Below are 14439 nucleotides of genomic sequence, written 5' to 3'. Positions count from 1 at the left end.
GCAGAGGGAGGCTGCAGACACTGAGCGGTTGGTTAGGTGGATGAGTCTGGCAGCTGCATTCATGATAGACTGCAGGGGGGAGGAGTCTGTGCAGAGGTCGGCCAATGAGGAGGGAGTTGCAATAGTCAAGACGAGAGATAACAAGTGAGTCGATGAGTAAACAATAATAAACAAAGTCCCCCGGGGACGTTTGTTTGGGGCATGTTGCACAGTGACGGCCCACTCCCAGTGCGCTGTCACCGTGCAAGAAACAATACAGCAAGATAGCAGCTCATTGTATCTCTTCTCTCCCCCACAATTAGGAAGTCATGGCCAGGGGTTGGGGAGAGAAGTGCAGACACAAAATAACAAAGAGATGCTCACTGCCTCTGGCGAGTGCCCTTCTGGCCAGCCGGCTGCCTCCTTCCCTCTGCTAAGCAGGGCGAGCTTCTCCTGGCACCGTCAACACAGATGCTGAACAGAGAGACTCAGCTCGATGTGCACACCTGCGCCTGGTCAGACCCGGGTTTGGTTCACCTTCTGCAAATCATTCTTTAACATAGTCATTGATAATTGGGTGTGTTGGGTGCGCACAGCACACGTGCGGCAAAAAGTGTCATAAAAACAAAAGTTTCCCGGGTACATAATGCGGATGCTTCACTCTTACAGTCTGTGATAACCAGCCAGGAAGGTCCATCTGCTATTAAGCTATTGATGTATGTTGATAATCTAACACAGAGGTGGTCACCAAAGGGCCGAACATAATTGATCAAGTGAATGTAAAACTATACAAAGTAATCCGAGACTGCGGGCTTGCCCCACGTGCATGCCCCACGGGCGAGGGCCACGGGGCAGATTTAGAAAGATTGAATATGATTCTGAAATTTAAATTAGATTTACTAAACCTAAATGAGAGAGATCTTCCGGCAGATTTCTCTCTCTGTCTCGTATGTTCATCTTCCTCTTTACTGAGCGCTCTGTGCTGTTCTCTGCAGGGAAGGAGGCGAGGAAGAGGGAGCTGAAGAAGGTGAGTGAGTCTTTTAATCATCTCTATGTCTTCTGTTAATGCCGATCTCCAATATACTTTACACTGCTGGCGGGGGGCGCAGGCTTCGGTGCTGCATAGAGAAGTAAGGGGTGTAGCTTGGGGCGCAGGCTTCGGTGCTGCATAGAGAAGTAAGGGGTGTAGCTTGGGGCGCAGGCTTCGGTGCTGCCGGTGCAGAGAGCATTGGCATGACAGAATGCAATGCCAGCCGGGAACGTTCATGTAAGGGTGACCACACTGGGGGTCCATGGGGACCCTGAAAGGCAACATAGCCACTCTATAGGCAGAGTATTGCATGCCTGGTTTGCAGAAATGACGGCCTGCGCAAGAATAGTTGACAACTAGGAAGATAGTGCATAAAGTTTGCTGCTAGATTTTTTTTAAGGGTTTAATAACACTTTAAAGGAGAACGATGAGGGGGAGGGGCTTCTCACTCACCTCATAGTTCCAGCCGACCTGTGACAATGAGACTGTCACAGTTCGGCTCAGTAGATCGGGAGGTGAGCGAACACATACCGGCGTTCGCTCACCTCTCGATCCTGTCACGGCTCTCTGCCGTGACAGGGGAGGGGCTGGATTCCCCCCTCCCCGCTCCGATCTGCCAGCGCTGACTGGCGGAACGGACGGGGGAGGGGGCGGGTACAGCTGGCTCTGCCTCTAGATAGGCAGAGCCAGCTGTCACTCACGCAGCTGGGCGGATCTCGACATCGATGTCGGGATCCGCTCCGGCGTCTCAGTATGTAGCTCGCGGTATACTGAGCCTAGGGTGACGGGAGGACTATGGGGAAAAACACTGACCCCATAGTTCTCCTTTAATCTCTCTCCTGGAAATTAGAGTGTGAATTACCCTGTTACAGGTCAGTGTCTAGACACTAATCCCGGAGTGCGGGCTTGTTAACCAATTTTCACATCTATTTTCTAGAACAAGAAGCAGCGGATGATGGTGAGGGCGGCTGTGCTGAAGATGAAAGATCCCAAACAGATCATCCGCGACATGGAGAAACTGGATGAAATGGGTGAGTTGAGGGAACCGCGACCTTCCGTTCACGGAGAGGCACATAAACCTCCATGGCACAGCAGCAATCCTGTATCAGATTCAGTTACAATTCGCTATATACTGAGCTTTGGGTCACAGGAGGACGTTCGAATATGTCCTCCTGTGACCCTTAAGAGAACTATGAGATAAAAAGGTTACCCCATAGTTCTCTTTTAAGGCTCGTTTCCTGCACATACAGCAGGCATAGGTGTCTGGTGCCCTGGACAGGAAGTGTGGGGCTGATGGCTGACTCTATCTGTGAGGATTATAGAACAAGGAAGAAGATTTGTTTTCAGTACACAGACTGAAGGTAAAAAATTAGCTCCAGTCCGATGAAAAGCAGTTTCTGCTCAGAGTGGGGCTTTAATGATGTAATGATTCATATAATGAATACAGAACTTCATTCATTTGAGTCTTTCCATCTGTCTGGAGTGAACCCCGGGCAGCATCTTGGGTCCGTGCAGCATATTGGGTTGGCTGCACAGTTAGGATTTGCAGTCCCTTCTCATGCCATCCGGTACAGCTGCTGATCATCGCATGTACCGTATTTGCCGGTGTATAAGACAACCCCCCACTTTTTGTGTTAAAATATAGGTTTTGGGCTATACTGGTCGTATAAGACGAGTAGAGCCCAAAATAATGTTTAGTCAGGCTTTGTATTAATGAATACAAAGCCTGCCGTGATTGGCTCAGCGCGGTGTACTGTATGTAGCCAAAGCTACATACAGTATACCGTATCCTTCTGCATGTACCCGGCGTATAAGACGACCCCCGATTTTCGGGGGATGTTTTAAGGTTTCAAAACCCGTCTTATACGCCGGCAAATACGGTATGTTTCGCTGCTGGCTACAAGTTGCCAAAGAAAAAGTCCTGTGGCGGTTTCAGAATTGCTTGAGTAGCATACAAGGGCCACTATTAGAAATAATGGGGCACTGTACAGCCAACCTGAAAGCATCACCCCCCTCCCCCCAAACCGGATGGGTAGGAGTCCTCAAACCAAGCAGAGGTATGCCACCAGCGACATGAGCTGGCAGCTGAGATTTGTCCAGGGTGAGTGCTGAGGTCCAGAACAGAGCCATGGACACTGCACTGAGGTTGTCTACAGGTAGCTCCTGCTGTGCTCGTGCCCAGTACGGAACTACTGTCTGTACCCAATGTAGGTGACCCTGGTGGCATGGCTACATCTTTGCATTTGTTTCTTCACTTTTGTTTGTAGAATTTGCATTGGAAATTGTTTCTTATTGTGGTGTGTCCCACTGAAACTCCGCAGAGTTCAATCCCGTCCAGCAGCCGCAGCTCAATGAGAAAGTCCTTAAAGACAAGCGGAAGAAGCTGAGGGAGACCTTCGAGCGGATCCTGCGTCTGTATGAGAAGGAGAACCCCGAGACGTACAAAGAGCTACGCAAGATAGAGCTGGAGTATTATATAATAATCCGGCCACTCGGTGTATATAATAATCCGGCCACTCGGTGTATATAATAATCCGGCCACTCGGTGTATATAATAATCCGGCCACTCGGTGTATATAATAATCCGGCCACTCGGTGTATATCTATATATGGGATCTCCTACCTGCTAGATGATATGACACGCATACTATGGTGTATCTGGGCTTTATGGCTGCATAGAATAAAGAGGGTGACATTTTTGCAGTTCTGTAGACTCCACCCATTGCACTATTGCTAGTGACCATCATGGACATCGGCTCTGCATTTGCTGGCCAGTAATGTGATTCTTGTTATCTGTCCGTGCAGAACGCTCAGCATGTGGAGGTGGAGAGTATTCCGCTGCCGGATCTTCCTCATGCCCCTTCTAACATTCTCATCCAAGACATTCCTCTGCCCGGGGCTCAGCCACCCTCCATTCTGAAGAAGACTTCTGCTTATGGGTAAGATGAGACTTTTAATGTCGTCTTTGGATCACAAGCTGCAATCTGTGCAATACATTTTCCCCTTATTTTATCCCTTTAAAAACTCTGCAAGTACAGAATTATACCCATTGATCAGCCAGAAATCCTGTGAGCTCCTAAATTCCTGTAGTGAACTGACAACTCTACCTCTGCTGCTCTGAAAGCCCAGTCAGGGTTGTCAGATGAGTTCTCCCCTGCTGGTCTACAGAATTCCACCCTCTCTCCTCATCTCTATAACTTAAAGCATACCACCTTCTACCCCAAATTGGACAAATCTTTGTCATCCTAATCCCCCTTTTCTGACAAATTATTTAAATGTAACTAAAACTGCAGCATTCATTTAAAAAAAAAAAAACTTTGATCAGCTCTCCCCTTACGGGGCCCTCAGTTTGGGCACTGGTGGTGTAATCCTTGCCTTACCGAGGCCTTCTGGGAAAGACGACAAGCAGATCTCATAAATGATGCAGTTTGAATGACTTTTGCATACATACATACATACATACATACATACATACATACATACATATTAAAATGTGGAACCGGGATGACAGACGAAAGAAGATTTGTACAAGGGATGCACAGATACTAGTATCGGTATCGGTGCCGATACCAAGTATTTGGGCGAGTACTCGCCCAAATGCTCCGATGCCTAGCCCAATACCCGAACTTCTGGTTTTAGGAAGCCGGGCAGCAAGTCGTAACATGCTGCCCGTCTTTCTGATTGGCCATGGAGCCTGCTTCATGCTCCCTTGTCACCTTGGTGACGAAGGAGGATGGAGCCGGCCAATCGGGAAGCCGGGGGCCGTGTTACGACTTGCTGCCTGGCTTCCTGATTGGTCGAGAAGCTGGCCAATCATTTATGTGGTAAAATTAGAAAACAGACTTTTATATTTTCAGGCCTCAGGGGCGTGGCGTATCTGTGACCTATCCACCAGGACACGGCGTCCCTCGCCTACCACCGGGCAGAAAACCGCCTGGGCCGCCCCCGGGTCCTCCCCCACCCCACGTTCTGCAGATGTACGGGCGTAAAGTCGGCTTCGCTTTGGACAACATTTTGAGGAAGAAGGACGATGATGTGAGATACAGCCCTGATAGAGGTGAGGGCGTCGGTTTTACTTGTTGGTCCATCACTTAAATTACCTCCTCATACGCCCCCTGGGCATTGTTTTTTTATTTTATTTTTTGTAAATAACCTCATTCCGAACGGAAACAGACTTCCGAGTAATGTCAGGTTCTACTGGATGTTTAAAGTGGTCACATGACCTTTTCTCAGCCTGAACGAACTGTACTGTTTCATGTTGATGTGCCTCACCAGGATGGCGGGGGTTCTATTCAGTATGTGAATTGCCACAGGAGTGACATCATTAGAGGACATAGACCCAATAGAGAGACTTAAAGGAGAACTATGGGGTCAGTGTTTTTCCCCATAGTTCTCCTAAGGGTCATGGGAGGACACAAACTAACGTCCTCCCGTCACCCAAAGCTCAGTATATAGCGAGCTGTATACTGAGACGCCGGAGCCGGGACATTACTGTGGAGATCCACCCAGCTGCGTGATTGACAGCTGGCTCTGCCTATCCAGAGGCAGAGCCAGCTGTACCCGCCCCCTCCCCCGTCCGTTCCTCCATTCATCGCTAGAGGATCGCAGCGGGGAGGGGGGGGAAATCTGCAGGGAGCCGTGAGTGAGTCACGGCTCTCTGCAGGGACATGATCGAGAAGTGAGCGAGCGACGGTATGTGTTCCCTCACTTACCGATCTATTGAGCCGACTTGTGATAGTCTCATTATCACAGGTCGGCTCGTACTATGAGGATGAGTGAAAATCACTCCCCTCCTAGTTCTCCTCCTTTAACCAGTTGACATCCGCGGTGTTAAACCCCCTTCCCATCCAGGCCATTTTTCAGTATTCAGCGCTGCGGTACTTTAACTGACATTTATTCCGTCATGCAGCGCTGTACTGAAATGAATTTTATACCCTTTTTTGGGGACAGATAGAGCTTTCTTTTGGTGGTATTTATTCACCACTGGGGGTTTTATTTTTTTAATATATTAAGGAAAAATTACCGAAATTTAAAAAAAAAAACAGTTTCCCCTATATTAAATGATAAAACATTTATTATTACCCAATTTTTTGGTAAAATATAAAAGACGGGGTCACGTCGGGTAAAAAGACACTAAACATGTCAAGCCTTAAAATTGCGTGCGCGCGCGAAACCTCAAAAAACGATAATACCCAAAATTGGCCATAGGCGACGCTTTAAAAGCTTTTACCGCTCATCAGTTTAGTGTTATCAGTGATTGATGGCCCTAAAATGATTGCTCTCACTGCGACGTTCGCGGCGATATGTAACATGTGTAGCGCAATTGTAATGTTTGCGCGCTGGGGCACCGGACGCGTATTTACGTTTATAGGCGCGTAAACGTGGGGGTGGGGGAGTTAAACATTTTGGGGGGGTTTCCCCTTTTTCCCTTTTTTTTATATGTGACGTGCAGTGCCGTCCGTCCGTTTTTCTACTACGGGCGGACGGCAAGAGGTTAAGGCATTCTCTGAAAATATCTGCAAAAAGCGCCCTTCAAAAGCCAATCTTTTTTCTTTCTCACGGAAGCTTTCTGAAAGAGAAAGTGACGCTCATGTAATGCCGTGTGAGCGCAGCTTAGTCCTGGAGTACTATGACCCTGGCCTGCTTGATGATGCAACCCCTGGCATAAGGGGGGATGTAAAAGATAGGCTAAGGTCACAGGAAATGGTCAGAATGTAACAAGCGTTCTTTGTGAAGGGGACCTCTGGTGCTGGACAGAGGAGGAAGCCGGGCACATCGCTGGAGTGTTGAGGGGGTAAGCAGATTTCTTTTTTTTTTTTTGTAGCTGTTTTTTATGATGACGAGGCTACCAGCCCCCTAAAAAGGGCAAGTGAAATGCTGTTAGAAAACATTCCCCTTCATGGATCCTGAAATGTACCGTATTTGCCGGCGTATATGGCGACTGGGCGTAGAAGACGACCCCCTACTTTTTGTGTAAAAATATAGGTTTTGGGCTGTACTGGTCGTATAAGACGAGTAGAGCCCAAAATAATGTTTAAATGCGCCCACTAACCTCCATGGCGGTATTCCCGAGTGTGGCTCGGGGTTAATTTTCAGTACCATAAGCGGTAACCCCGAGCTAATACAAAGCCCGCCGTGATTGGCTCAGCGCCGTATACTGTATGTAGCCGAAGCTACATACAGTATACCCGGCGTATAAGACGACCCCCCCAGATTTTCAGGCGATTGTTTTTGGGTCTCAAAACCTGTCTTATACGCCGGCAAATACGGTAATACATTTTAGCTTTGCGTATATGTTTCTTTCTCCAAATAATGTTTCTTATACATTTTCCTATACTTGTGATTTCTCTCTGGCTACCCCGCCCTTCTTCATCCTTTTTATATGTTCCTTGCAGGTGACCGAGGTCACCACGACCTCTCTAGTTCCAGCGAAGACGAGGGCAACCCCAATGAAATGGAGCAGGATAAGGACGAGGAGGAGGATGGAAGCAGCGATGATGATAGCGACAGCATTCAGTCCGATGGCCGGGACAGTGACGGGGGGGAGTACGCACAGCGAGACGCGGAGAGGAAAGGCGGCAATGAACAGCAAGGAGGTGAGAGGGACCCGGTCATCTTATATCCCAACCTGTCCGTCTATCTCCCACACTGACTCATCTCTTCAGGGAAGCCGATCCCACCTCAACCTAACCGCTCAACCATCACGTTCTCAAACAATTCATCCCCACACAGCGACCTCCTCATGTATCACTTCCCCCTCCCTTCTAGATTGTAAGCCCTCAGGGGCGGGGCCCTCCTTACCATCTTGTCTTGAATAGTATTGTGATTGTAATGTCTTCCTTATATTGTAAAGCGCTGCGCAAACTATTGGCGCTCTATAAATCCTGTATTATAATAATATTCTTCAGATGGAGATATCGCCTTGTCTCTGTAGTAGTTTGAACTCTCGTTTTCGTCTCCTCAGGGATCAACGTCCGCTTTTCTGACTCTTCAGAGAAATCTCATAAGAAGAAGAAGAAGCCAGTGAAGGACATTACGCCACTTCAGGCCATGATGTTGCGTATGGCGGGTAGGTCACCCTGCTCTTTCTTTTGATTTTGTTTTTAGCTGCTTGTCCGTTTTCTTGCAGTATACCCAAGAAAAAGAACCCAGTGATGTACTTAATGTGCTTTTACTAAACAAGACTATTGTATATCAGACTATGTGTACCAGAGCAATGAGACGAGGCTTCTGACCTTAAACGTGTTTACGCTGGAAGTAAGGAGATTAAGGGGGGGATATGGTTTTCATGTACAAGATGTTCAATGGTGACGGCAACATTGGCAACAAACTGTTTGAGATTAACTCCATTACAAAGACTAGAGGCCACCACCTAAAGTTGGTGGAGAAAAAATTCCAGCACAATGGGCAAAGAGGGTTCTTTACAGTAAGAGCGGTTAAGGTCTGGAACTCGCTGCCATCGGCCGTCATCTCAGCCAAGAGTGTAGATTTGTTCAAGAAACGTTTGGACAATTTCTTGAGGGACCGTAATATCCAGGGATACCAGTATTCTAAGAATGAGATGATGCGTGGACCTATATGGGTTGGACTTGATGGACGTATGTCTTTATTCAACCCCAAATACTATGTAACTATGTATATAAAAAGTATAAAGTAGGGATGCACCGATATATCGGCCGCCGAAACATATCGGCCGAAAATGGCACTTTTGGCATAATGCCGAAAGTGCCATTTTCCTGCCGATCGGCGCATCCCTGATTTCTTTCCTCCACGCTGGGCGCTGCTCTGTGTCCCAGCGGGGAGGAGGAGAGAAAGTGTGACAGCCGGCCGAGCGCTGCGGGAGGAGAGCGCTGTGAGCGGCTGGCGTCTCTCCTCCCACACCAATCAGCCTCCTGTCGCAGTCCAGCAAAGCAGTGTGGGGGCGGAGACAGCCCGCGCTGCCACAGGAGGCTGAGTTCTCCTCCCCGCACCGCTCGTTCAGCCTCCTGTGACAGCGTGTCAGAGAGGAGAGCGGGTGATCAGTGATCGCTGAGTGTGTGTACATAATTGAGGACATGGTATGTTTACTATATCCTCAATTATGAATGAATGGGAGTGATCTACATCACTTCCTGTTCATTCATAGTTGTAGTTATAGTAAACATACTCGATCCTCATGTTATGAATGAACAGGAACACTCAGTATAGAGGATTCCTGCTCATTGATAACAGGGGACACAGAAAGAGAGATTGAGGACTTTGTGTCCTAAATCTCTTTTTCTATTTTAAAAGCGAAATTTCAGGAGTCTGTTTAGACCCCCAATATTTCCCCGAAGCCCCTAAAAGTAATGTTAACAATATTTAATAAAAAATGAATTAATAAATAAAAACATTTTCGGTCTGGGCCTGACGATTCTTTTTGTTTCCGTTTTAACATTTCCATTTCAGTGCACCTCTAGTATAAAAAACACATACGGAGTGCTACAAATATGCATACAGACACACATGTAGATAGCACATGTGTGTATGTATGCATATATGTAGCACTCCGTATGTATCTCAGGAAATGAACATTGGCAATAGTCTGTATGCAATAGGGATCCAGTAAAAGTCACTTGGCTTCCATTACAGCTGGTTCACGATTTCCCTAGTGCACGGGAACCCAGGCATCAAGCCTTCTCAAGAAAAAGGGTTCCTGACCTTGGCAGTCTCTCTCTTAGTGAAGCTTTAGTGTTGTCCCATGGTGGAGTCCTCCTTTCAGCTTTTGCTGCAAGCCTTTAATCTTGGAAAATGAATAAACCCTTTACATTAATAACCCTTTAATTTCGGAAAGTTTGTAGCCCTTCCCAATTTTGTTCCTTCATAAATTTCTAAGAGAGAAGCATTTCCGCCTGCAAACTCTAGATGGCAGCTTGGCACCATAAATGCCACTGGTCAGCTACAGTGTTTCCCCGAAAATAAGACAGTGTCTTATATTTTTTTTGCCCAAAAAAACACACTAGGTCTTATTTTCAGGGGATGTCTTATTTTTTCTTTTGAATGTGCAACAAAATGTACAACAATCCAAAGTTATCTGGTATCGCTCCGCCTGTCACAGTAACTGGCGCTATAGAGAGGAAGTATCGGCTAATGCGGCTGTGGTCCCTCCGCCGCCGCAGCCTGGCTTTCTACAGCACCGGCTTCCTTTGCCATCAGGGACAGCGGTGCAGCAGTGGGGACATCAGACAGTGGACAGCGCGGTAAAGTACGGTACCATTTACCGTTACACATTACAGTACCATTACATTAAGCAGTGCCTTCGGGGGGACAGCAGTTGGTGAAGTCTGGTACTGGAGTGCTCCCTGTCACTGCGCTGGCCGGAGGGAGTCCCCTGTCATCCCCTTAATACAGTAGGTCCCTGCAGGCTGATACCATCTCTCCTGCTCTTCAAGTTCCCCCTCACATGCCACCACCAAACCAGGTCTTATTTTCAGGGTATGTCTTATATTACACGACTCTTAAAAAAGAGTGCTAGGTCTTCGGGGAAACAGGGTATGTGTTTGTTATCACAGTTGCTATAAAGCTCCATTACTGGACTAGAGCTCCTTTTAAACAATGGCAACAGCTGAAGATGTATATTTTCTCAGCAAGTGGTTTACAATAGATACAAATACACCACTTCCATCCTAAAGGGCAACACAACTGGTCTTGTTCAAACACTTGCTCAATTTAAACAATAGCGTGGCAAAGAGATGTTCTCACAAGAAACTGAATGGACAGGAAGTGATGTAGGAGGGGATGTAGATCACTTCCCATTCATTCATAATTGAGGATATAGTAACCATACTCTGTCCTCCAATTATCTACAAACACTCAGCAATCACTGATCGCCTTCTGCTTGTACCCGCTCTCCATCCTGACACGCTGTCACAGGAGGCTGAGCGAGAGGTGCGGGAGGAGAGCTCAGCCTCCTGTGACAGCGCGGCCCGTTTCCGCCCCCACACCGCTCTGCCGGACTGTGATAGGCGGCTGAGCGGTGTGGGAGGAGACGACGGCCGCTCACAGCTCTCTCCTCTCACAGCGCTCGGACCCGCTGTCACAGTTTCTTTCCTCCCCGCTGGACGCTGCTCTATGTCCCAGCGGGGAGGAGAGAAAGCAGGCATGCGGCGCTGTATCGGCAGGAAAATTGCACTTTTCAGCATTATGCCAAAAGTGCCATTTTCGATATGTTTTGGCGGGCTCTTTGCGATGCTCCTGTTCAGCTCTGCAGGCTTGCTTTTTATGGCCCATTGGAGAAAATCCAGTTACGCCACTTTGACAGGTCACATGACTGGGATCTTCTTCCCAGTTATTCTTGGAGTGCAATAAGTATTCTTATGCAGTAAGTACTTCTGGTGGATATACATAGAGTTTCATGACTCCCAAATAACAACCAAACCTCATTATGTTCTCAAACAATTCATCCCCACACAGCTCCCTCCTCATGTATCACTGGCCCCTCCCTTTTTAGATTGTAAGCCCTCAGGGGCGGGGCCCTCCTTACCATTTTGTCTTGAATTGTATTGTGATTGTAATGTCTTCCTTACATTGTACAGCGCTGCGCAAACTGTTGGCGCCATAAAACCCTGTATAATAATTATGTCAATCCGCAGGTCAGGAGGTGACGGAGGAGGACGATGAACACGAAGCTGAAGACTATTCATCTCCCTCGTCGTCCGACGACGAGTCGGAGCCGGAGAATGAGCAGCAGACCGAGGATTCAAAAGGGGAGCGCACAGAATCCGGCTCCACCTCCACGCAGGTGTCAGCGCCGCCGCCTGTTACCGTCCCGCCCCCGCCGCTGCAGATGCCGCCATCCATAATGACAGGACCCCCTCCTCTCGGCCCACCGCCACTTCGTCCTCCTGGACCACCTACAGGGATGCCGCCCGGGCCACCTCCAGGTAATGCGTTTGGCCTGTTAATGGTCAGAACAGGTCACAGGTCTCTCCTCTTTTTTTAAAGAGTACCTGTACTGCACTTAGTCGAATGTAATTCTGTGAAGGAGGATGTTAGGCAAGGTAGAGTCGGGTGTACTGCTTTGTAAGGCTTCCGTTTTCCTCTCATACCAAATGTGTTACTCCAAACTCCTTCACAGTCTAACTTCTATGTAGCCACCAAATGCATCGGGGTGGGGTGGGAGTAATGTCGCCATTCTAAATGAATGGCAGTATAGCATATGGATATGGAAAGGGGGTCATTTGTGTATTGTTCCATAGCTGAACCGGATGAATATGAGTAGTGAAGGGCTGACCCGGAAGGGAAATGAATTGCATGAGTATATCATCTCTTATGGGAGCTTTATCCTTCACAGTTTTTGCTCGTTGTTTGAATTTTCTACTTAACACCATGCTTGTGTTTTAGGGGCGCCTCCATTCCTGAGGCCACCGGGTCTTCGCGGCCCACCCCCACGTCTGTTACCACCTGGGCCTCCACCGGGCCGACCTCCTGGCCCTCCTCCAGGTCCACCTCCAGGCTTACCGCCAGGTCCTCCTCCGCGTGGACCACCACCCCGCCTGCCCCCACCAACACCTCCAGGTAACTTTCTGTACTTATTTCATGTCGGATGATATTGAGCCGTGATGTGCATAGGTGGTCCGCCATCATCTGCTAGTCTGCGGCTGTATAGAATGTCAGGCTGCCTGTAGCATTGTTTATTAAAGGAGAACTATGAGGCCAGTGGTTTTCCCCATAGTTCTCCTAAGGGTCACGGGAGGATATATTCTAGCGACCCAAAGCTCACTCTACCGCGAGCTTCAGCTCGCGGTATACTGAGACCGCCGCAGCCGGGACGGATCCCGGCGTTCCTGTCGAGATCCGCCCAGCTGCGTGAGTGACAGCTGGCTCCGCCTATCTAGAGGCAGAGCCAGCTATGCCCTCCACTGTCCGTTCCTCCAGTCAGCGCTAGAGGATCGGAGCCGGGAGGGGGGAGGGGGAATCCCTGCAAGGAGCCGTGAGTGTCAGTCACCGCTCTCTGCAGGGAGGTGAGCAAGCGCCGGTATGTGTTCGCTCACTTCCCGATCTATTGAGCCGACCTGTGACAGTCTCATTGTCACACGTCGGCTCGAACTATGAGGAGGAGTTATTTTCACTCACCTCATAATTCTCCTATAAGGAAGAGCTGCTTTGGATACATATGCAATTAACCCTAATCCAAGTGTAGAAGAGACTTTTGGGCATTGGTTGCCCAAGCACTGCATCATGGGAGTAGCGAACACCTGGAAGCGCCATTGTCGCAAGATGGAGGGGGGAGATGTCAATGCCCTAACTACCTAAAATGTACATATTTCTCCTTTTAACTCCCGAGTTCAATGTCACTGAAATATTTCAAACAAAGCCCCCTCCCCCGTCCATTCTGCCAATCAGCGCTGGAGGATCGGGGAGGAATCCCTGCGCGGAGCCGTGAGTGACAGTCACAGCTCTCTGCACGGATAGATCGAGAAGTGAGCGAGCGCCGGTATGCGTTCCCTCACCTCCCGATCTACTGAGCCGACCTGTGACAGTCTCATTGTCACTCCCGCCATTTTCCAGCTGTAGGGGTTCTGCTGAACACTTCTCTGTGCACGGCCAATCGCGACAGGCTTTGTACTAATGAATACATAGCCTGCCGTGATTGGCTCGGCGGAAGACGGGGAAGACGCAGCGGGGATCGTGGACAAGGTAAAAGACCGTAATCCCGAGTGTGACTCGGGGGGGGTTACCGCTTATGGTACTGAAAATTAACCAGGAGCCACACTCGGGAATACCGCCATGGATGTTAGTGGGTGCGTTTAAACATTATTTTGGGCTATACTCCCAAAATATAGTATATAGCAGTGGTGGCGAACCTTGGCGCTCCAGCTGTGCCAAAACTACAAATCCCAACATGCGTCTGCCTCTGGGAGTTATGTCTGTGGCTGTCAGAGCCTTGCAATGCCTCATGGGACTTGTAGTTCCAAAACAGCTGGAGTGCCAAGGTTCGCCACCACTGGTATATAGTATAGCCCAAAACCTATATTTTAACACAAAAAGTAGGGGGGTCGTCTTATACGCCGGGCAAATACGCTATCTACAGAGAGCGAGTTTCGGCAGCGGCCCCCGGGGAACCTTGCCGTCGGGGAGTGTGCTTTGGGGGGGATCCGGTAAGAATTGTGTCTTTGTAGTAATATCTCTCCGTCCCGTTCATTCCTGCAGGCATGCCACCTCCTCCTCGGCCCATGATGCGTCCCCCGATGGTTCCTCCTCCTGGCACCGCTCCCCCCGGCATGTACCCGCCGACCCAGATGGCCAACCCAGGCGTGCTGAGCGCGCCGCCCAGCTTGATACAGAGACCCAAATCGGACGAAAGCGGGGCCACCATCGAGAAGAAGGCCACCGCCACCATCAGCGCCAAACCCCAGATCACCAACCCCAAAGCCGAGGTCACGCGCTTCGTACCCACCGCCCTCCGCGTC

The 14439-nt window shown here is 49.0% G+C and overlaps 1 protein-coding gene across 1 annotated transcript in view; it reads left to right on the top strand.

The window, feature by feature from the left end:
* The window catches only part of WBP11 (WW domain binding protein 11), a 16736-nt gene that overhangs the window by 1634 nt on the left and 663 nt on the right, over nt 1-14439 (top strand). Inside the window, exons 3-12 of the mRNA XM_018564388.1 lie at nt 975-1006; nt 1947-2040; nt 3331-3511; nt 3799-3949; nt 4868-5066; nt 7405-7605; nt 7974-8078; nt 11620-11910; nt 12371-12544; nt 14180-14436. Of these exons, the coding sequence (XP_018419890.1) occupies nt 975-1006; nt 1947-2040; nt 3331-3511; nt 3799-3949; nt 4868-5066; nt 7405-7605; nt 7974-8078; nt 11620-11910; nt 12371-12544; nt 14180-14436 (1685 nt within the window). The remainder of the gene's footprint in view (nt 1-974; nt 1007-1946; nt 2041-3330; nt 3512-3798; nt 3950-4867; nt 5067-7404; nt 7606-7973; nt 8079-11619; nt 11911-12370; nt 12545-14179; nt 14437-14439) is intronic.

This window comes from Nanorana parkeri, unplaced genomic scaffold (assembly GCF_000935625.1).
Source record: "Nanorana parkeri isolate BGI_ZX_2015 unplaced genomic scaffold, ASM93562v1 scaffold748, whole genome shotgun sequence".
Lineage (NCBI taxonomy): Eukaryota > Metazoa > Chordata > Amphibia > Anura > Dicroglossidae > Nanorana > Nanorana parkeri.
This window is presented reverse-complemented; position numbering and strand designations above follow the sequence as displayed.